This window comes from Phallusia mammillata, chromosome 1, assembly GCF_965637545.1.
Source record: "Phallusia mammillata chromosome 1, kaPhaMamm4.hap1.1, whole genome shotgun sequence".
NCBI classification, from domain to species: Eukaryota; Metazoa; Chordata; class Ascidiacea; order Phlebobranchia; family Ascidiidae; genus Phallusia; species Phallusia mammillata.
Window position 1 is genome coordinate 32077535 of NC_137252.1, and position 24961 is coordinate 32102495.

The window sequence follows — 24961 nt, forward strand, 5'->3', positions numbered from 1 at the left end:
ATCCCCCTTTACATGTGGGGTCCCTGGCTGCAAACCCTTAATCACTGACGGGGCTTATAAACACTATTTTCATGTTTATTTCTTGATACAAACGTACATTTTTAAATGTCATATTGAAAAAACGGTCAATAACAATAACGCAACCACTAATTTATACAGTTCGTTAATGTACATGTGTGTGAAGTCACATTTTGTAAAATACTCAGCCAAAGAGAGTACTTGCATTTTTGGCCCATCACTCACTAATTTTTACCCAACAACGTTTTTTTACATCAAGCTGAACAGTCACAGCGAGCGTTGAAAAGCGTCCGAACTGCGCACAACGGCAAGCTTGACAGGGGCGCAAGTTTTGATGAACGGCTTGGCGTAAAAGTAAGATGTTTTTTTGCGGGGGGGTCAGTGTTCTTATACCCCTGAGACTACACAGCATGTGTTGTCGAAAAAGTGCTTATACGGTAGACTACAGCGGTGACGTAAAGTATGTTACGTAAACAGCAGGAATTAGGGCAAAAGTTAATTGGCTTTTGGTATTAGTGACATGGCTTATAGCGCAGACACTCTATTAGCTTATTGACTTTGCATGGTTGGCAAGACTATACTATATGCGTAATGACAAATCTGTGTCAAAAACAAATCAACGTTTCAAGGCAGTTTCTAGTTTGGTATTTGTTGTAGCGGCTGTTGCGTTGCTATTTTCAGTCTCGAAGCGGAAAAGGTTTCAATCATTAAAAAAGCTATTTCTCCTCGCATTACAGCAACGCCCACAATTAGAAAGAACTGTGATTTGTTCAAAGTTCTTTGGTCAACCGAATTCTGCACGTTTTTCACGCAACATGCGAAAACAGTTGCCATGACAAAGGCAAGCCCAAAATTTTGACCAAAAGAAAGCATCCTCCTTTCAAAATTGTTGACCAGTCCCTGGCTAGAGACCAATAATTCAACCTAAGACGTTGAATATTCATCTGCCAATTTAAGAAAAGATCGTTTTTATACGTCAATTTAACTGTGCTGGCATTATCTTTCGCGTCAACAACAATGGCGCATAAAATGTCGCAGCCACGCTTTTTAACAGAATTTCCTCGAAAATTACAATGAAATTGGGCTTCTTCAGCGGCGGAGGATTTTATTGGCAGCACATTGAACTCAAAGGCAGAGAGAAAAACAACCAAAGCAGCTAGCAAGGGTATTTTCGTCTCGCTTTTAAATCTTTAAGCATATCCATTAAAAACGAAAAAGCTTGTATGAAGTAACTATATTTAGTGCAGTCTTACCGATCGCTGCTGTTATTATATCTGCTCAAGTTTTGGTCAGTTTTGTTACTGATTATACGCACTTTCAAGTCTGCCTGTTGTGTTTTGCAGACTTTGGTGAAGTGTGGTCTTTAGTGTGTAGTATTGTAGATAAACTTGCAGCTTCTAAAGCTTAAAATCAGTTTTACTTTCGTATAGCTCTTCCAGTATGTGTTTTGTTATTGCAAAATATCTCTAGTGGAAATATTGATTGTAACCGACCTAAAGTACAACACAGGAGCAGAGCGAAAAGATACCAAAATCAGTTTTCACTGAACATATTAGTTGCTTGGTATAACCCTGCAGTCACTAAACACAACCGACCAGCAGATAGTTAATCAACGCCCCCAACGGTATTTGTCAACTAAAACGAACCGAGCAGTAGATTAATTGGTTTGCCGTGTATGTTACAGTGTAGTGATAACTTTCGGAAACCATGTTACACTGTTTAAACTTTAGGTAAATCTTTTTAACAGTCATTGGTCTGCTTCTAAATGTAAAACTACATTCCTATTTAAACTTTGATAGAATAAAAAGCGTTTAAATTGTCGATAAAACATGTATTCTTTGCAGATCCTTTTTACGCAGTATGTCTGGTTTTAAAAGGTGTGGAACTATGTAGGCCACACAGCACACAACCATTGTCGGCACAAAACGTAGTGCTTATATTTCATGACAAAATTTACATCAAAGCTTCTTTGAAATGTTTAAAAAGTGTGTCCAAAAACGCTGACTTATATTTGGGTACAAAGCAAGTTAAATTGTCCAACGGTTATAACCTTTTAAGTAAGACATGAACCTCGCTTAAATAATTAGCACAGTGCATCAAGCGGAGTGAAAACCTGTCACACTTTACTATCGATTTCACTCACTTTCGGTTCAAAGCGTTTCTGTTCTATAAAGTGGAATTAATTGCCTTGTCAATGTAGTGATGAAAAAATTGGCTAGATTTTTTCAATTTTGCAACTGTGGGTCGCATAGCACTTGTAGCAAGACGACATTGATTAAAAAGACTAAAGGAACTTGACAATAGAGACAGGTGTATTGGTCTTGGGTTTTCAGACAGGGTGCGTAAAATCCGAGGTGATGCCCTTTTAACGGTGACAAGTGAAGTCAGTCATTTCTTAAAACAGAAAAAAAGGCGTGAGAACGCCAATGGTTGAGGGTATAGTGGACACCAAAGAGAAACAAGCGCACAATCATATGTCTCGAAAACTAAACACAATGCCGTCCTGCAATTTTAGCACAATATTTTGGACTTGTAAAAATTTTGGGCCGCTATTTGTTTTGATTTAAGCGTATATTGGATCAGGTGAAAAAAAAAGATTTACGACAACAGAATAAACAAGTTTTTTAATGTCGCTTATAGCAAACTTTCCATTTGTTTTGTTTTTTTGCACCACGTGAAATAAATTAACTCAATGGATTTAAACGTCATGTGATAAAAAGGTTTTTTTCGTATGATGTTTAGAAAGAAAACTATCTTATAGTTCAGGTTGTTGTGTTTTGGCATGTTTTTTTCTGGTCAACTCAGAAGCCAATTATATTACAATGTAATGACAAATTACACAGGTCGTTGACAAAATCCGAATCTCAGCAGACAACAAGGTCTGTTGCAGAGAAACCAATAACAACGTTTACCTTAGTTGTACTATTTAAAATGTGGCTTGAACTGTTTTCAAGCCTATTGGATTTTGTCAACTAACCCACTTTAGGCGTGCACATGTAGATGACTTATTGATTGCCGGAACTAGTTTATTGTCACGACGGGCAATAAAGCTTTATAGATTGCATTAATTAGGTTTATCCTGAAAACATGTCCATTGGGAATAGGCGACTCAATTGCATGTGCATATACATCTATGCTGTCGATGACTACATGTCATGTCCTTGTCTGGCAAATGTAAGTCAATGGCAATCAGGCCAGGTTCATGTTCAATTGCGATCTGTGATAACGTACTGTGGGTTCAACTCGGCGCAGCACTTTAATTGAGTTAGACAGGCAGCATTTCCCATCTGCTGAAGTAAGGGTTGAATAGCAGTAAGCCAGACACAACATAAAACGAAGGAAGGGATACACACGTACCAGCTAAACCATTAATGGTATGTTGGTAATTTAATATAGTAGGTTCCGCTCAACGTAGATGCATGAAGGTTACATGAATACACAAAATAGACTAGTGCGAATAAGATATTTGATCTCAGTAATCGATATTTCGGATATATCAGTACTTGTTTGTTTGTATTTTCAGTTCACTTTGCAACTGTTCCGGTTTTCGTGGTGTACTCTTGGTTGTAATAACGAGCCGTATGGTTCAGAACAGTGTATCTTTCGGGGATAATTTAATTTTACTAATTACTTTAGTCAACTTGATTTCGTTTTTTTACCCAAAAAGTTTGGCGAGCAGAGCAGGTTTTTAATGCGCATTTTCCCAGGTCTACAAAATATCTTAGAATTTAGCCAGATAGAAAGGCTCTGACAGACCGTTAGCACCCGTGTGCGTTGAATTTCGGTAGTTGGAGTTATGTTTTGGCAAGTTTTAAAGCGTTTTACTCTTGTGGCAATTTGCAGATAAGAATAAAAAGTGCTCTATACCAGTTAAACCATTACAATTGAGCTTAAATTAACACTTAACATCTTTGCGAGCATCTCCTATATATTCATTACTATTCTTTAATGAATTTAAGCAGACAGTAAGGTAAGAGAATCGAATACATTTACGTCAGCATACGCAAGCCTTAAACGGATTTGTAAATAAAAGGTCAAAAGAGGCCCTTAAAAAAGCGGTGAGCTGTTAAAATTCAATCCGTAAGGAGATAATTCAATTAAATTTGTAACACAATGTTGTTTGCATTTATATAACCTTATCAACGATCCTCGAAGCGATATTAGCATTGATTACAATGACAAATTAACCTTTTTAAATAGCGTAAACAAGGCTTATCGCTAAAGCGCATCTTGCAATATTCAAAGGATGTTATGACGAGAAACTGGCAGGAGAGATGATACCAGGCTTTAAAATTTAATGTACAGTTTTCATTTAGAATGTAAGCACAAGTGTTCGAAAAAACTATAAAAAAGGTATCATTTCATTGTAGATACTTATTGTCGTGCACATTCACAGCATTTGTAGTTACAAGTACTTCCATAGAAAATGATTGTTGCAAAGGGATTAGGGTACAAGCAATTAACAATGCTGTTGAAAATGTATGACAAGTAAAGTTAAACTGCAATGAAATAACAGGGAAAGATCAAATTGCAGCCCGAACCTGACCAAAATCTGATGCAAATAACGCAGCATTTAATGCCAATTTTTAGATTTTTGCAGATTATTTTAATTTGCAACTGCTAGCCGAATGTTAACAGTTGTTCGAATTACTAGAGTTTTTGTGTGGTTATAAGAGTTATTTGGTTGTTAACAAAAATTATAGACACGATAGAAGCTATAAAATATACACTACTAAGTGATATGTAAAACAAAATAGCGGTATAGAGGTAACATTCACGTTTTCATTCACGAGTAGACAAGGCCCCACTATGACTTGTATATGACATGCGATCTCATGAGACTTTTATTTGGCAAGTTGGAAGCGATGTCATAGGTGTCCGCAGGTTTTTTTTAAGGTTTGGTTTGGGTGACCGCTAAGTAGTTTTAAGAGACCGCAAGCGTTTCATTTAAATACCAAAAACTGTAGTTGTAGTTGCAAGTATAAATTTTGGGAAACCGCTAGAGAAATTTGGGAGACCGTTTCGGTCCCCCAAAACACCTTAAAAAAACACTGGGTGTCCGTATTCACGTGTGTATTACACTCCCAATAAGGTTTAATTTGTTTCGCGCCGTTCGACAACTATAATATATAGACTATAATGTAACATATGTGATTGGAAAATAGTCACCCAGCAAACATTATAACCTTAAAATTGGAACTCAATGCATTTATTTAGAATTACTTTCTAAAAACTTGCTCAAATAACAAGCTAAAAATTAACAACTTGGCAACAAATTTATTTGAGTTTGATTTTGCGAGTTGCATGTAGCTTAAGATTTTTAACACGGTTGCAACACCCGAAAAGGTTGAATATATTTAGCCGACACCTGCCAGTTCGGTTAATTGGCAATTACGTTGATTAACTGACGGATGGTTGCCACCCTTTTTGTAAAATCTAAAAATAGAAACGTGAAAATTTTGCCGCTCATAGTATTGATTGATTGATTCTTCTCCGTTTGTTTCATTTTAAGTTCAACGGTCGGAATACCGGCTACGAATGCACATTGTTTATTTATTTTAAGTCCGCTATTTTAAGTCAAGGCGTGTTTCTCTGCATATTTTCAGGACTTTTTCGAGGAAGTTAGTTACCTTATTTAAGTTTAACGTATCGGGTTTCGACAAAATGTAAAAAATGCCGCGAAAGTTTCGTTAAAAACAAGAGACCTCGAGCTAAGATCAGAACCGTCAACTTTGAGAGTAAGTCAGGTGCGCTAGCCGTTTGAACATATTGCAAATTGTGCTTCGGCGTTTCTGCTTTATTTGAAAATTTTAATACGTTCCGTTTGACAAGTACCATACAAATATTAGAGTATCTTTAAAAACAATTGTAGACAGATGCACAACTGTACTATAACTATTTTGTGACCAGCAAAAAAGGTGATCGTCGGCATAAACGGAATTTACTAATTGAAGGGTAAGATCGTACGAAAATCGTTGATTTTGTCGATCGTATTGGCGATGAAGTGACTATTTAATTGCGGATGTAACAAAGGACATTTTTTGTATAGAACGGACCATTTAGGACCTACATTTTAGGTCATTAGTGACCAACCACAATGCGTTTTCACCACAGGACCACTCATAATGGACAGTTGGACAGAAAATATTCAACAGTTTCGTCACAAACAGTGCATTGTGCGTTCCGGAATCCTTGAATTGTAAGGAACAAAGGCGAGTGGCAATAGGGAAAACAGTGGCAAATTTGAATTATTCATAACTGGCGGTTTGGAATTTAAGGTGAACTGTTTTGTGGCCTTAACAACGGAACAACTGTTTGCCTTTTTGCGTCGCAAACTTGTCAGGTATTTAAACGTATGTGGGCATACACAGAGGCTTACTGTGAGCACGTTTGTGCCCCACGTAAGCTTTGTACAGCATATAATTTCTGACACGCTGAAACTTTGCAACAAAAACCAGCTTAGAGAAAACATTGGTAAAACTTCTAAATACATTTCATCGCAAAAATCCCCGAAAACAAAACTATTTGCAGCACAAATAGTATTTTTGGCAGCAAACTTCGTATTTTTCTATTTTACACGTCATAGACCCGTGACAAATTGACGTGGTGTTTTTCATGCGTCACGATGTTATGACGAACTTGGGGTAATCACATGTTTACGAACTCACTTTCAGTCGAAAGAGTTACATCAACGTACGACAAACTTCCGTTTTCAAATAGTTGTTACTTGTTAGTCATTAACAAGTGCCTTATATCCGTTGTACTGGTTACTAGCTGATTATTCATTCGGCAAAAAGAGTAACCAGTTCGCCCTAAATAACAAAACACAGTTGATTAGTAAACAGTTCGACTTGAAATAAATACGTTTAAAAATGGCGTAAAAAGCACAAAATGATGTCATAATAAAAATTTGTGACAAAACAGCAAGTTATTATGCTTACACCGGTTATAAAATTAAAAAAAACGAAATTTTTAAACTTTTAAAATCCCTCTCACCCTAAATTGGCTTATTAAATGATGACGTCGCAATTACGTAACAATAGTGATTCAGCACTGAAAATTGATAAAATGAGAGTACAACACGGTTAAAAATATTTAGTGCAATCGACAGCTTTAAAGGTCGTGCTGGTATCACAGAACCTAGAATTGTTTAATGGCTTGTGTCGTAGGCGCTAAAAGTACGTGTTTGCGGAAGTTATCGCGGGGAAAATTTATTGTTCATTGAAGGTTTAAAAGTGCACTTGGCCAAGACTGACATTGTGTTCAAATTAAAGCGGCAGCAGAAAAAAAGGGAAGCGAAAGTTTTAAGCGTTCTTGATTACTGTTTAAGCACCAAAGCTTAGGAGTTGAGGTATGAGAAAACGTATGTTAATAAATCTTTAATCTTTGGTTTAATGTTATTGTGTGAATATTGGAGGGTTTTGTCAGTGGTTTGGCGCACGTTAGTACGCACGTACAAAATAAAACACAAGAAATGAAAGTGCTTTTATATTGGCGTTCAAGCAGTATGTTCCAAGCAGTAGTACTGCTTTTTGATTTATTTTTCTGAGTTGATGTTGGGACGATAAATATAGTTAACGTTTGATTGGAACATAATGGGGTTATAGTCAGGGTTGCCATACCGTCCTTATTTCTAAGATTTGTCCTTATTTTTAAGGGCAATGCCTTAGAAAAATGTATTGTCCTTATTTCTAAGAAATGTCCTTCTTTATGACTTGCGTCCTTATTTTGTCTTATTTTTAAAAATTACAAGTCCAATCCCTGCCACAAGTAAAAGTAAACCTATAGACCTGAGCAGTCGTGAGATGCACAAAGTATTTTCTACAAACAAGGAGTTGTTGGAACAGATTGTTTCTCGCAAAAAATATGGCATATGATATACCATGGCTCGTTTAAACGCGAAAAATTATTTAAAAACGTTTGTTTCGTTTCGAATGGAAACTTATTTTTTCCGTCCTTATTTTCGAGACCGTGTCGATGGCAACCCTGGTTATAGTATATTAGCACTGTACAATGAAAGCAGCTACGTTTTGCAGCGTTTTGCTTTGTAGATTTCGAACCAACAATTAACAAGGTATTTACCATTTCACAGGTTGCAACTAGTTTAAACTATTTTACTGCATAAAACGACGTTTAAACAAAATTCTTGCAATGCAATATACGAAGGAACAGATCGAATTGATTCGAGGTTCATGGGAACAAATGAAGGAGATGGGCATGCAAGAACTCGGCCTACTTATATTTCACAGGTACGAAGGGCGCGTGTTCGAATCTCGAGAGAAACACACAGTGAAAATGGAAAAGAGACGCAGCGATATGTAAAACTGCGGCCGAGTCAGGCCTAAATTTGTTTAGGTTGCTTTGAGTTTAGTTGAGTTTATTTTCCTTGGTAAATGAAATCATATAAGTGACACAATAGCGCTCAAACAATCACCAAGCCGGAAATAGCTGCGCAACGTTACAACGTTATGGAACGCAAAAAAGTGGAGGGCACAAATGGTGGATAATGGGTAAAAGCGCTGCGGCTACACCTTATTATAAAGCGGGTAGGACGTTGGTGGGACAAGTAAAGGGACCCTAAAAAACTTTTTTCTGGGGCTTTCTCAGAAAACACAGACAAAGTGACAAAGAGCGGCAGTGAAGGCAATTACGTCACTAAATTCCTGTTACGTCATGATGGTTTTTTGGCATAGTTGAATTGTGATAAAAAGAGCACAAAATTGTTCACGAACGTGATTTGTTTTTTTAATAAAAAAGTCAAAAGTCAACAAAGGCTTTAAAAATAGGAATTGCAAGGACTGACAGGCATATTCCACAACAGGACAAAATCTACTCTAGTCTCCATTAAACATGTTGGCACCTAGCCGACATTAAAGTGCATAGATTTACCACAAAATCGAAAAGGTTTGTAGGTACCTCATATAATTGTCGAAATAATCGTGAAATTCAGACGTTTCCGCCTTTTTATCGACCCCCAACTGTTCAGAGCTGAGTATCTGAAAGGTCTAGACGCCAAAACCGACAAAAGCTTTATTGATTTTTTTCTCCCCTTTCACCGTCACCCACACGGAGCGTGTTAGCTTGTTTTGTTTTATTGACCCCAAAACCATAGGTTTGTTATTTTGCTCTTTTGCTTGCGTTATCACCGCAACGGGAAGGGTAGAGTTAGTAAATAAGAATGCAACATAAATGGTTTGCTAAATTCCGATAGGTTACGTTAAGGGCTTAGTTATTTAAATTAACACTGGGACGCAAGAAACTAAGCTGAGTTTGTTGTCATATAAATTGGTTATTATATTTGATTATAAAACCTCATCCCAATACTCACATAGTTAAAAGTTGATATGTAGCCATATGTACAATTGATGATATATATGCCCTCAAAACCATGTGCTTTGGGTTGTTATGGGGACACTTATATAAATCTCACCTAAATCATGAGCATTGACCAAAGACCTTAGATAGTTTCAAATAACACAAAAAATTTTATGACCAACTTCGTGTTTGCAAGGTTATTTACAAAATATGGAACAGTTTTCAGTGTATGATAAATACGTACCCACCACTTCAACACAGTTTCCTTTTTTTTGAAACTATCAATTTATATTTGCTATTTATCTCATAAACATTTTCTATCATGTCAGTTAACCTGCTAAAATTGACCCTGATTCGTTTCATCCATTACAAGGAAGCATGGAGACACGTCATCGGTTAGTTAGGGTGCATGGAAGGGGAGGAGGCTGAAGAGAACTGATTTGAGGGTCGGAAAATATTGATGTCCTCCTGACTGTAGCATATTTACTACTAACCAGAAACAAACAAGCCAATATATTTGCATAAAGCATGACGTTTCGACATCAACTTGTGTCATTCTTTTAGTTATTCATTTGAGAATGACACAAGTTGATGTCGAAACGTCATGCTTTATGCAAATATATTGGCTTGTTTGTTTCTGGTTAGAATCTTTAAAACCGTGAATTGTGTACATATTTACTACTATTTTTAAAAAACTTGCAACCTCTTGTCTTTACGAAGCACATAAAATAATCAGTTCTTTTTTATTCAAATGCAATTAGAGAATGCATGATAGAGACATTTAGAGAATGATATTTTGTGTCGGTTTTGGCGCGGTTCATTTCGGTATTGACTGCTTCAGTAAATAAGTTCAAGTGGGATTAGAACCCACCACCTCTTGAGTTTGCGTCGTCGACAAATTCAATGCAGTGATTATTTAACTCCATGTGTTTGGTTTTAGATTACTGAACGAGTCGACTTTCATCCGAAAACTTTTCTACAACATAGAAATCTCACCGGAAGAAGATCTGCCCTTAGAGAAGATGAGGAATAGGCGAAAAGTTAAATCCCATGCGACGAGGTAATCTTTCCTACTTGTATAACGTTAATTTTATTATTGTGTTACGTAGTTTGTATTTCGCAGAAGTCTAATGTAAATTTATTTCGTAATATTTTGTTTTATAGTTGTCTTTTTTTGTTTTTAATGATTTTTTTTTTATTGTAACTTTGTTACGTCATTTTTGTTTTATAGTAGTGTGACGTCATTTTTGTTTCACACTTGTGTGACATTAAGGGAGTGAAAAAGGTTAAGGGACTGTGACGTGAACAACGTCACAAAAAATAGTTGATTGACAGGTTATGACCAACATGATCACGTCCGCAATAAATCCAAAGCCATATGGAACTCCAATCCAGAATTACATCAACCTAATTAAAAGTGCGGAAATCCCAACCACACAGGAGAATTAAAACGTCAGAATTACTTGCGTTGATTTGACAGGGGCAATTTTTTTAACACTTTTTTGATTGAATTTGCGACTAACGAATCGATACCTTAATAGAATAACTCCTTGTAATACATTTTCTAACAAAGCAACGTCTGTGATGTAACAAAGGACAGTGTGAAGTTGACAAGACAATAATTTTTCCGCTAATGGGTTATCTCAATTCGTTGGTCACAGAGGCCATTATTACTTGGCAGTTCCATCAACTAGCACTTCACCTGCGAGGCGGTTCGGGAACGCAGACCTCGTGAATAAATTATTGATGTGCGCGCATGTTCATTGTGACGTCATAGTGATACTTTGTCACAATGCAAAATCGAAAGAATGGATGTCGAATAGACTCGATAACACCGATCGATATAAAAACGTGAAGCCGGAGATATGAACCAGTGGGATTTGATACGATATATCAAACCTTATTGTTGTTGTGTTTCAGCTAAAATTATTTTTCCTTTTTTTCAAAAAAATTGTTTTTTTTTCGTTTTTCAATGTTGTTAAAACGATTTTTTTAAAGCAATGATGCGCATTTAGAAAGAATGTCACTGTATTTTATAGCAATTTTGTTTTAAAAATATTTTATTATTTAAAACAAAAAAGAGTTAAATTTTCAGTTTTTGTCATTTTTACCATCATTGTAATACAAGCTCTGTTTTCAGTCGCGGAGTTTCTACAAACCAGTTTAATGATTTGATTTGAGATGTTTTTGAGTCTAACAAAACTTTTTCACTTATATTTCTTTTCATTTTTATTTTTAGCATTGCGATGTCAATCACAAAGTACGTAGATTACCTCGATCACGAAGAAGAATTGGAAAAACTGCTCCAAGAACTTGGAGATATTCACCTTAGAAAGCGAATTGATCCCGAATATTTCGAGGTAAGAACAATTTTTTGCAAATATTTTAGTGGAAACAGTGTTTCGTGTAAAAAAAAAACTTTTAACACTTTTCTGCAACACGAAAATCAGATAACTCAAAAACTTACAAATTTCCTTTGTAATGTCATAATAGAAATATCATTATAGAAATAAAACTTGATTTATAAAAAGTATGCAATAGACTCAACATGCATGCTTTTCATCAACACTAATTTTTGCACGGTTTTTCTGTGTTGCTGTTCAGGTGATGCTATACTTAGAAGCATTGATTGGCACCCGAACTTAAAAGCACTGCGCATGCAAAAATGGAACGCCGCCCTGCATGAAAATTAATCACCGGATTTGGTCTCATTATTTAATCAATGCGCGACAGAAGTTTTAGTCGAAGCAAAGTGCTCCTTTTTTAATATAGACCAGTGGTAACCCTTTTTTTCTGTCACTCTGCGTACAGACATGGACTAATTAATAGTCAGCAACAAAATTGCGCTGTTGGTCAGTGCTTCCTGTAATACTGAGGTCGGCAACCTTTCAAACGCCCCATGCCAAATTTCTCGTTGCCTCAGAATGACAGTAATTTGGAGTGCCAACGTTTTTGTGTCAGCGTGTAGTAAAAGCACCTTACGTGCTAACATTGGACCACACGCCAGGGGTTGCTGACCCCAGACATAGTAAGACAGGTATAGTGTAGGTCAGTGGTCAGCAACCGCCGGTCCGCGAGGAGTTTGTTACCGTGGCGTATATTTTTTCAGGTTAAATGCTATGAAACATTTTGCCCATGTACCCCGGGGATGATAAACTAATTTAGGCGTTTTCATTGCTAGATATTTGTAGTTAAGTCCGGTACGCGACAAAATTTTAGTTTCAAAAACGGTCTGCAGTACAAAAAGGTTGCCTACCCCTGTTGCAGGTCATAAATGAGATATCAAAATCAAACAGAAGTATACGTCTGTGTTATGTGTTATAACACAAAAGAACTAAAGAGGCGGCCAAGTTTTAATCGCAAAACGAAGACTTCCCGCAACATATTTTAAAGAAATATTATTTAACATTTTTAGTACCTCTTTCCGGTGCTTCTCCACGTGATCGGTACCAAATTGAATCTCTCGTCGAGCTCTCCGACCATACAGGCCTGGATAAAATGCTTCTCCTCTCTCAGAAACGGGATCACGGAGAGAATGAAGGGCCTAGAAAAGAAGTAAACGTTACTGAAACATTATCCCTCGTTTTTCTAACCTATGACGTTGTCTTCTATTTATTTCACACGTTACGTAGGATACAAACCCTATCAAAATGAATGTATGCGCTTGTTACATTGATATTCACAGATAAAGTATCGTTTTGTCCTGCACTAGGCCGTTTAAACAATATGTTACATTTTTTTATATTGTTACTTTTGAGTTTTCGTTGACTACGCATAAAGCTTGTAGCTGTGGGTGTCAGCAAGTTTTTGTATGGGTTTTAAATTGAAATTGCTAAATTTGGCTTCGGCCCAAATCAATCCGATATTCTAACGCGAAAAATTCGATCTTCGGTTTACCGCCTAAATAACGCTTAAAACAATTTTTGTTGAAAACTTCGTTTATTGTCAATATTTCAAAATTAAGCGAAATGTATTTTAAACAAGTTTGTGCAGTCACTAGTTGCTTGTATGATCTCCTGAAATATTTTAACGGTTCTAAACTGGTATAGAAATCTCAAACAACCGCTTTTGAACAAAATACAGCACTGTATGAAAGATACATGTTTAAACATACACCGACCCAAAAGCAAAACACTGTAAAAAATTAGTGCAACAAGGTTTCGACCCAAGGCTTTTGCGGTTTTACTTATGTCTGTTAGAATATGACAGGAGGGTACAATACACGTTTGTTACACTGTCGTTTTTGTCTGTACAATCTTCTCCATTAAGTGTGTGTCACAAATGTCCTAATCATATTGCGATATTCCTGGTTAAAATTGGAAACAAAATATCAGAGCATAAATTCTGCTACTTGTCATTATTTTTTTGTATTTGTTCATAATATGTTAAAACCACAAAAATATTAGGTTTCTACATTTGAAAATAAAGCAGTGACAATGGAGTGTGCAATTAAGTTTGAAACATTCAACACTGTGGTACAAAATTCCAAGGCTACAGGCCCACCATAAGTCCCCATCGAGTAATTCATAAAATTGTTGGTGAAAAGCATCTGCTGATAGTCTTTAAGGGCAATTTGGCTATAAAATGATATATACAGTTGAAACTTTGTCTCTTACTTGCAAAATTGTCGAATAAATTACTGTTGCGTCATTCAAACACAAGTCAACTTTTTTGTTGTTTGTTTTTGTATTTTTTCGTGTCAATCTGCACCCGTAGTTGTAACGGCAAATGTTGTTTTCAATTCAACTTTTTTGTGTACTCTGCTATTGTGTGCTGTTTCGGTTGTTTAGTTGAATAAATACACAAATCAAATCCATACTTGTTGTAAAAAAAACTAAACGATAAAGTCATCAAGTCAGTTGCTTGGTAGATACAGACTATTAAAACATAATGAAGTCATCAGATTTAAAAATTAGGGCAAAAACATCAAAATTACGTTGATTTTTAAATCAGTTTTCTTGTTGGGGATGTCAAATTTTGTTATTATAGAATGGTACATTATGGAGAACAGCAACAAGATGTACCATGTGAAGAAACCTAAATTTGTTTGCGTCATTGTGAACAAGGCCTAGTTTAAAAGGTAGAGTCAACAAACGTATCGATATGCAGCAAGGTATTGTTTGGAGCAGCGGTTCTTAACTAGGGGTATACCCCCCCCCCCCCTCAATGGGTATGTAGCACCAAAGTAAGGGGTGCCAGATAGGATTTTGAAACATTAAATATGACACCAGTAGAAAAGGGGTACGAAAAAAAGAGTACAATGAAGGCCAGATCAAAACTTTGTGAAGACTTTGGTACGCTTCCACATCAATGTACACAAAGTTATAAATTTATTAACCCACGACGCTTCCGAGATCAGATCCCAGACACGTTTTTTTTCCGGGGTTCGAACCCAGGACTCTCCCGGGGACGAATCCCGATCAGGGTTTTTTATGTCTGTATATGGGTCAGGCGCGCCGGACCATTCGGTCAAGTTCCTGCCCTCCCAGACACGTTTATAGTGTCTGTTGGAGTTTTCACCTTGCTGATGCCACGCGCATTCGTACATAAAAATAAATCGCCAAGCGGTGACGCTAAAGAGCTAAAATTGATAGACTTATCTAGTGATTTACCGAATATTCTGTTTGTCGAATTCATTCGGACGAAGCAACTGCTTTTACAAAGATTCGGTTTCGGCCGAACAATTTGTATCCTAATGTAAAACAAAACAATCCTATTGTAGTAACACCACTGTTTGCCTGGAAGAACAGCTTATGTTTTTTTGTCAATATAGTATAGCGTACGACTTCACGTGACGTCACAAATGATTCGGACAAAACTGCCAAATTTTCGGTTTCGGTCCAAATTTATTTAGGCCAATTCAGTGCATCCTTATACTAAAACCAGTGATTTACGAACTTACTTTTCTAGTAGCGTACATCCGGAGGTTTCAAAGTGTTAAGTACAAACAATTTCCAGAATATATGCCTGTGTAACATATCCGGAAAATAGGTTACACTACAACAGCCACAATCACTTATTAGCCTAAGTCTTCTTTTTTATTCTTTGTTGTCATAAAAACATGTCAAATGCCAATGAAAAGTAACTATGGCACAACGTGCGCACGAGTTCACCATCGACAGCCTGAAGGTTCATGCTAATTAGGTTGGTTCTCCTCTCAACTAAAGTAAGCTTGCGTACCGCATAAAAGGCCTTCGCGTACCACAGTTGGAAACCACTGAAATCCAACAGCAAGCCAGAAAAGGTCAGCCACTTTCTGAATAAACATTTATCGAATTGATATCCAAATACTAAAGCAAAACGATTCACAATGTTTTGCTACCTTGACACCAAAGTTGGTTATTTTGCGTTTAGCAGTAATATCATATTTTCACATCGAGAAAAAGACAATATATCATGTTCTGATGACCAGACATAGGCTGGAAACTAAAAGCGTGTTTAGTACATGACCACGGCAGAAAAACACAAGGATAAAAAACCGAAAACGTGCTGACTTTAAAAGCCCTAAAAGTCAACACAAAACGTTTACAGTGACGTAATAAAACCGGAACAAGGTTCGCTGTTTTGCATGTGACGTCACAATGACTGACTGCTCGAAGCATTGTGACAGCATAATTAGAACTCGGTGGCTCTACAAGGACCTGCTTATGATCACTGCGCGTATTTTGCTGTTTTGAAACGGATGCAAAGCGCGTGTTTCGCTTGGTAATGTTTATTATGACAGAAGTATTGCCGCAAGCTTATTTATTATTTTAGTATTGAGCATGATTTGAAAAGTCAAGTGAGGACCTCTTAAATATAGGATAAACTTTAGACAGGAGTCAGGTGTCATACGTTGTACATTTGTAGCCATTTACTACAACATGTTTACATTTATTTATTTATTTACATTGTTGATTTCAATATTATAAGCAGAGATTAATTTTAAAATAAATACAGCAGGAGTTTTTGTATGCACAGCATTTTCGCACTTCTTATTGCATTTTGATATTAACAACATCAATTATTAAAACGTTTTGCAGTAAAAAGACTTCATTAATGCCCAATAGCAATTAAATTTTTAATCAAAAGATTAATTTATCTTTATATGTTTGGGTCATTAGTCAGTTAAGTTGCCAAGCTAAGCCATTGCTGGGCAACAATATTTCACATATACTTCTAAATATAACCCCGCAAATATACCATGTCGTCGATCTTACGTCACAGATGAATTAACAAGTTGGATCATGTTTATACACAGTAGCGTAATAAGCACAAGTTTGTACTTTAGTTTTTGTCCTAAAACCTTTACAAGCAGATGTTTTGTGGCAGTATTCTTTCATGCATAGTGTAAACAAACTAGTTGCCTGGTGTTTATCCCTGTTACGTACATAATCGTTGTGTATGGCGGATGTTACGTGTTAAATAAGGCGTGGATGTAAGACACGCTTGCCATGCAAAACATGCAATGAAACCTTATGGTACAGGGCGGCCATTACCTTTACTATTGCTGGCTGCATCCCAGACTTTTATTCCACTAGGCCGCTATTGCCCCCACTAGGTCAAGTTCAGCAGATGGCTAGGTTCGTCGTTTGACCTGTAAAATAATTTATAACTAATCACTTTCCAAACCAAAAAAGCGGTTTTTGGCATGTAACATCTGCTAGTATAGATAGAGACCTAAAAATTTAGGGCTACAGCCTTTACTTTTTAATGTTTCAGAAAAAAAAGTGTTCTATCATATTTTCGAATTTGTGTGTACCAACAACGGCAAAGTTTGCGACCTATTTGTTATGTGTAATAGTATTTCAGTTGTGAGAGACATACACTTTGTACGTGGGCCTTAATAGCAGCAGATAACTTATTTTAATACAAAAGTACGTAACAATTCGTGTTCACAGTAGCCAGCTATGAACCCACGTTCGGTGCCACAATGGGTTTTCGCACAGTTCCAAAACCTTTAATGGGGCACGGTATGGTCCGTTTTAGCCTTAAAGTACAGTTTAACTGTGGGGCCAATTACAATTGTCAAAATTAGATCGCGGGCCGCACCTGTGTATAGCACAAAGTGATTTTACGTCGTTGCTTACCAAATATGCTCGAATATAAGTATAATTCGCATTTGATTCTAGCCACTTTTTGCCAGGTCGCAGAAAACTAGCATCAGGCGCATTAATCTACCTCAAAATATATAAGAGTTCGACTCGTTTGCCAGTACATTTGAAATCTAAGCGTCTCTGCGGGCCGCACAACCTTTAATGAAGGGCCGCATTTGGCCCGTGGGCCGCAGGTTGCCCACCCCTAACCTAGTCCTTGCGAAAGTATTGAAAAGATGTTTTCGTCAAAAATATGGACTGCAAGCGTATAAAATTGGAATTGACTCCAGCCATATTGACACTAATACAAAAGAATATACAAATAGAAGCCAGCGTGACTAGACGTTAAAATTGCTTCCTGGGCAAATATCTATAACCCTAAAGAAAAGAATAGCGACATAAAAGAGGTTTAATTTTGAGAGCAATATACTGAACTTTATGCACAAAGGGATAAGAATTTATTTCCTGCTACATTTTAGATGTGTAATGTACATCTAAAAGGCGGAGTCTGCTCATTGTTTGACAGCAAAACATAAATATATAGTCATGACAAGGCATTCGCTGTAAGGGGATTTGCCCTCGATTGTAAAATATCACAAAATATGAGGGCAATGACAGCCACAATTCCGTGGATATTGTAAACCGAAACCACTATTGTTTCATAGCAGAAAAGCCTTGGGCATTGTGATACTGTAATAAGAAGGAGAGAAACGGTAGCGACAAGTTTAATTATGTCCCCAGGGCAAGAACTAAAACCATAACCACCTTCATTAACTAGCAAAGTGGTAGGAAAAAACAAGGCGGCCAGTGGTAAAAGGCAGCACCATTGACTAGCTTTTAATATGAAAGCAGTTGTACTACATATAATGAAAGAAATTTATAGTTGCTTAGCGCTTTTGGGTCAAAAAATGATGTCTCCAGGCCATGTACTAAAGCCATAACAACCTTCATTAACTAGCAAAGTGGTAGGAAAAAAACAAGGCGTCCGTTAGCTATAGGCAGCGTCATTGACTATTTCTTTACATGTAAGCTGTTGTACAACAAGGAAAAAACGAAATATGCAGTTATTTAGGACTGTTGGGCGATAAAGCCATAAATAGATCCTAGCTTTTCTGTGTACATAGTTACACCTGTATTTGAGCGCACCCCAACGTTTAAGTCACGCGGAACGGGGCATTGTGGCGTCACACACGAAATAGCAGCGTCACGATGGCGTGAGTTTTTGTCAGGACAAGTAACCTGACAACGACCAGGCATAGAATCAGATTCGCTTTCTATTGATTTGAGTGCTGAAGACGTTTTGAAACTAGTAACAGTAAAACTCCTTAGACAGGTTGCAGTGTCAACATAGTCGCAAAAATGGTATGAACAGCATATGAACAGCATAAGAAGCTTTTACAAACGTTGCACGCAAAGTGGAAAAAGGTTTAGGCTTAAAGCAAGAATATATGTAACTTCTAGTTGGCTTTTGAAATGCTCTAAAATCGACACACAAAAGTACTGTTGTCATATTAAGAACGTTTTAAGATGTTAATTGGTTTAAATACTGCAGACAGTAGACCACGGTGTCACTTAAGATAAGCAACCTTATTCTATCGTGTCTGGGTTTTGTAAAGTTTTTAGAAGTAAACTATGTGTAGGCTTTTTTACAATAAAGCCCCATCTTTCTAGGTGTACAAAACACACATTTGTAATCAAACGAATGTTTCCCCTAATTTTCCGTGTGTATAAACATACATACAAGCTACATTGGCGGGATACCTTCAAGCATTTGTAAAGTTAGCTTCGTTTGTGTAAGATTTAAGGTTACGCTGGACACAGATATCCTCATGCGTTGACAATTAGCAAGCAGCGCGCAAAGCATAGCTTATCAGAGAGAAAAATTATTACATGCTTAACTTATAGGTGGAATTGGACTGGTAAATTTGTAATTGTAACAACGGTTTGTCAGTCTATACAGAATTCCGCCGCCAAGCAACGGTATCGTATTGCAGGTTGGGTCAAATTACAAACGCATTCTCTGTTTACGTTAGGCATTAGCTACAGTACTGAATGGCGTTATTCTATAGACTCGTTGCCGAAGGGGGATAGAAAAGTCAAAGCGTGTAAATGAATTAGCCGTAAAAAGTCGTGAGTTTGTCTATGAATAAAAGCGTTTAGTCAAGTTTTTCTTTTACCTGTGGTTAATGTGGTGTAGATTACATGTTTGAATGGGTGTGTTAGAGGCTACAACTTCGTTATAGAGCAGAGGTTTTCAAATTATAGTTTATTTAAAGTCTAGATTCACAGACGTGCAGATCACATATTTCGCCAAACTTGTCAATTGTGCATGTATTAAACATCTGGTGTACACGCCACATATTCTGTATGTATTTTGTGACGTGATAACATACTCATGTGCTGGTTACGTAGGTTCATGGAAAGCTACTAGTGAAAAACGTAATTTAAGGTAGTAAATTAGTGGTAGGTGTGCCAGGAAGTCGAACGTAGTATTAGCGAATTATTAGGGATAATTAGAAATTGCAATATTCAACAATACATAGCTACAAGTTACAGTAACTAGCCGGTTTAGCTTATTATGAGCTTTAACAAATGCGACAGTACAGTTTTGGCGGTAAATCTGTTTCTGTTTCATAAAGCGTTGTTTGTTTTTATTCCAGATAGATGTTTTGATTATATTAGTATTAGAATAAGTTAAAATCGCCATGCATAAAGTATAATATAAGAAAGTGGTGTATAGATTATGGTTTGATTTAATAAACATGGCTTTGTGTCAAGTGTAACACCAAACTTGCAATACCTTCCGAAGTGTAAAGTATTTATGGCTTTGTTTTTTAATCCCGAGTTCACGAACTACAATGAGTCTGTGAAAGGTTTTCGTGAGTTTATGGCCACCTCTCACGACATACGAACGTCTATATTGTTTTCATTATTATATATTTTCATTGAGTCCATGAAGGGGTATGTTGAGAAGCAAGTAGCCAGAGAATTGAAGTTGATAAAAAAGATCTCTATACAATAGCGCTTTAAAAGAGTTTAATCGAAACCAGCCTTTATAGGCTAAAACACTTGGACCGGGAAATTCATAAGCGTCACTACTGTACACAATTGGAAGTGAAACGCCGTGCTATCATGAACAATGGTTATGGAAAAAATTCCATTTTTTACATTGGATCCAACGATCACGTTGTTAAACGGCGATTAAACATTGTAAAGTGACTCACGATCGTTGTCCATGACAACCCATTGTGACCTGGTGTAAGCATTGTGACGTACGCGCAAGGTTATAAAAGCGGTGTCGTGTTATCGCAAACAGGTATACTGCCTGGCTCTACGCTTTAGTGCACACACCTTTCACACTTGTTTACAGACCTAGGGCAGTTTTATTCATTCAGAAAACTGTGTTTGGATTTAGGTCATGTATCACATGTGTTGATACATTTTACAGCCATTGTTTAGTATAATACAAATGTGTTAGCACAAGATAGGTAAGAATTTGGCATGAAATTGGCAGAATACATGTTATGTTGGAAGAGATGTAAAGTACAATATGGTTGTCAATACGTTTACCGTTTTCTACGTTAAAGTAGCCCATTCTATCGAAGCATATCATGTTTGCCTGAAATGACAAGCTTATCCATCCAAACCAGTTTGCGACGCTTTTTAAGTAAACCAAGCGTGTCTTTGAACCCATTAAGAAACTTTTCATATCTGGGAGGCGTTTTTTGTTATTGTTAAGCGTGCATAAGAATAAGTTTTTTCAACTCGTAAAGCAGTTGATTGCAAAACACAGTAACTAAAAAATGTATTGTCCTTCTTGCTTTGTAAACAAGTTAAAAGTTATAAGTGACACATTAAACCTAAAGTACGGCGTGCGATTTACACACGAGATACCATAGCGACAATTCAACAGTAGTTTCAAATGGTTTTTAAACGACCACCATTTAAACATCACCACAAAACCGGAATTCCGTGATGGAACACCAGTGAATAAGACAGCACTATGATTTATTCCAGTTGACGCTGCAGACTTATTCATTATTTAAAAGTAGCAAGCCACCGAAACACGAGTTGACAGCATGAATTGAACCTCTCATGAGCAAGGTAAATGAACTTAATCGGATTACTGGTACCTTATAGATACGGTACGGAGCCTTAGTACGAAGGTTTATGAGGTACAAACTTCGTGTGATAACATAATTTGTACAGTAGCCAAATTAGTTTATGAACAAGGTTAATGCAAATTAATCATACACAATAACTGAACAAATTTGAGTGTAGCTATTGAAAATTTAACCAAGTTTTTATTAGGTTTATGTAAGGGTGGTATGAATATACTTGTTGTGTGTTTGTATAATGCAAACAATAAGCCGTATTGTTGCTTCTGATCGCAGATAGCCAAGTCATACTATTCGTTGTTGTTTATACTTTGAGTACATTGCTGCATCGATGTATGCAGGCTCTATGAGTATATATATATATATCTTTTAGACGCGTCAATTTACACCTTGGCTCAGATAAACACAGTAGGTTGTGTTTTTGTTGATTTGGAAACAGAGTTTAGGGCAAACAAAAAAACGCCTATGAGTTTGCCCCAAAAGAAGTTTCGCCCAAGGCTTGTAAGGCGGTGGAGATAAGACATGATAACGTTTTTTCACATTTTATTTAAAAAACACGCATACACGTTCTGGGTATGTGGTTGAGAGGTAAATGCATTTATTCGTTCCGCGTTTCAGCTCAAAAAGAGCAAATAGGGTCACGGTCGAATTAACTGCGCAATGGCTCCTTTGACATTGTCACAGACTCGATAGTTTTGTTTTTCATTAAACAAGTTGTGTTTACATGTTTTTCCTACAAACCAGAAACTCAGAAGTTTGTTACAAGTTTCGTTTTCGGGGCGTGCTAGGCTAAAGTTTTCATTTCAAAAGATAAACTGAAAACTCAATTTATAATTTCAAGCGTTTATTATTCTGCTAATGCACTCATCCAAACGGGTGAACCGATTTAACTATTCTTTATTCGAATTCTATATACTATGATATAGACTCTATAGACTGTGATTTCAGAGTTTTCACAAGTTGTAGAATCAAGTTAATGTCAAAAAATCGTTGTTGCTACTGAAGGGTATCTAACTTAACCACATGCGTTTAGTCAACCTAACTCAGTGGTTCTCAAACTTATACTGATTGCGTACCACCTGGCGACTTTTCTATCGCTGTGTACCACCTAAATCGTGTTTACATGAGTAGACCAAGAGTTCTTCTTGACTACACTAGCTTATTTATGAAACCAGCGTGTTACCAATTCCTAAAAAACGTCCTGAACATTGGTTCTGTTAAAAACTTGGCTGATCACTTAGGTTAGTTGAGCAGCAATTGTTGATATGACCTGAATTAAGTTTAGAAGAAAGCTATTGGCGTACCACCTGAAAAGCCCTGACGTACCACTTGTGGTACGTGTACCACAGTTTGAGAACCACTGACCTAACTAAACGAACTGGTGCAAATAATGCAACGTCGACATTGAATAAAACAAACTGTAAAACGTGAGTCACGTAGTTTGCCATAACAACCGTTACCGTGCCAACAGAGCAACGATTGCGTCATTATATAATTTTGTGCCTTCGGGCGGTTCAAACTTGCTGCAATAACATGAACCCGAACCTCGTGACATGACGTCAGGGTAACTTGCTGGTTGCTTTGACTTTTTCCCAATTTAGAAAATACATGGGCTAATGTATTATTAGATATTAAGCTTTATATAGTTTAAAGACACTGGATAATTTAGGAGCATATGTTTAATGCAGTTATGGGGTTTCGAATAGTTATTTCGTCTTATGAAAAACGAAAATAATTCAATGTTATAGACGTGTAGGCAGTGGCGGGATTCAAATTGTTTGTCAGTCGGTTCTTTTACAAAAGTCAGATTTTTCAGCCGGCTCTGTTACAATAAGTCCATTGACAGTAACCATGTAATGCCAACCGGTTCGCTGATCTCATAAAATTTCGTGAGATGGTTTTATAGAACCGGTTGGAACCGGCTGAATCCCACCACTGCGTGTAGGTCAAAATATATGACAATATGTTTGATTTGACATTAAACTGTATTTACGTCAAGAGCAATTCTATGTGTATGAAACTACAGCCACACTTACCATCTGTGGTGTGTGAAGAAAAGGTTAATAAGAATATGCGTAGTTGTGTGTGTGAAACTTGCATAAATTATGCAAAGACCGTACAATGCAGACTGACACCGTGAACCATGAGTACAAGTACAGCATTGGAGTAAGTCAAACGTATTCAAAACTCACGAAAATTGCAGTCGAAATTTTAAAGTTTTACGTACAGCCGAATTTAAAATTTGTTTTCAAATCTTAAGTTTACAAGTAGCTTTAGCATCAAAGTTTACAATAGTTTAAATATGCGCAAATTTTCCAAGGGGCGGACAAGGGAATTATGCAAACTTTCCGTAATTTGATCGACAAAATGCTAGGCAATTAAGATATCATATTGACCTATTGTAATATAACATTCCAAAATCGCAGAGAAAATGCTTTCGAAACCCCGGTTGTACGTACTATACTGCACTTATGTCCTGCGTAATACTTAGTAATAAACAAATAACTTAATATATATTTCCAACTCCCAAAGGTATATCACATGACAAAGTAAATAATTCCTATTCCGCTGTCACGTATAAAGAAAGTGACGCTTACAGGTCTGTATATGACGACACAGATACTAAAGTTAACAAGCGTTTCTCCTCTGTCCTTTGAGCAGTTATTCGAATTTGTGATTAGGTTGTTTTGTTGCCTTGAGGCAGGATTTTTGTTCGGTTCTTTTCTGTGAGATTTCAATGAACAGGTGGTTTCTCATAAAGGAGATTTACTGTGAGGTAATTGTGAAGAGTCTAAAACAGGTGCCAGTTTTGCATTGTCTTTAGACGTGTATACTTTTTATCTCAAAGAAACAGGCAGGTCCCAGTTTTACACACCTTAAAAAGATATTATACCAGCAATAAAATTAGAAAAAGGGAAAATTTGGGCTTTTGCTTCAACAAACAGAACGAAATAGCAATTCTTACAAAACAAAATATACAAATTAGTAAAGAGCTGTCTGCACAGTCGCGGTTGTTACATCGCATTTCTGGCGTTTGTTTATGGGGCATATAACCGTCTAGGCAAGATGTAACTACACCGCAGGCTACCTAGATACAACTATGGTATAGAGCTTTTTACACTGCGAAAAACAACTGCTGCACGCAAATGGGAACTGGTCAACCGCAGGTCGTGTGCAGTGTTACTGTTTTTCGCTGGACGTTTATCTTTCGCTTGTGACGTGTACAGAGGGCATTATGACGTCCCGCGGGTATTTGTGAGAGCGGGTGCGTTAGCGGTCAGCAGAATAGTTGCCAGTTGTTTATGTTCCGAAGGTGTTCAGTGATTTTGTAGGTGCGTACACGATGTTGTTTAAACAGGGTGCAATAAAACGTTGCGAAAAAATGATTACTGTTTCATTAACTTGTAAAGTGATAATGTAAAAAATATATTACTT

The 24961-nt window shown here is 36.8% G+C and overlaps 1 protein-coding gene across 1 annotated transcript; it reads left to right on the forward strand.

Moving 5' to 3' along the window:
* The first annotated feature begins 8091 nt into the window (after positions 1 to 8091).
* Positions 8092 to 14149, forward strand: LOC145216448 (uncharacterized). Its single transcript, XM_080084503.1, has 4 exons — positions 8092 to 8267; positions 10274 to 10393; positions 11573 to 11693; positions 12749 to 14149. Exons 1-4 carry the CDS (start codon positions 8170 to 8172, stop codon positions 12890 to 12892), a joined length of 483 nt encoding a protein of 160 aa, XP_079940629.1. The 5' UTR covers positions 8092 to 8169; the 3' UTR covers positions 12893 to 14149.
* Positions 14150 to 24961: the final 10812 nt, after the last annotated feature.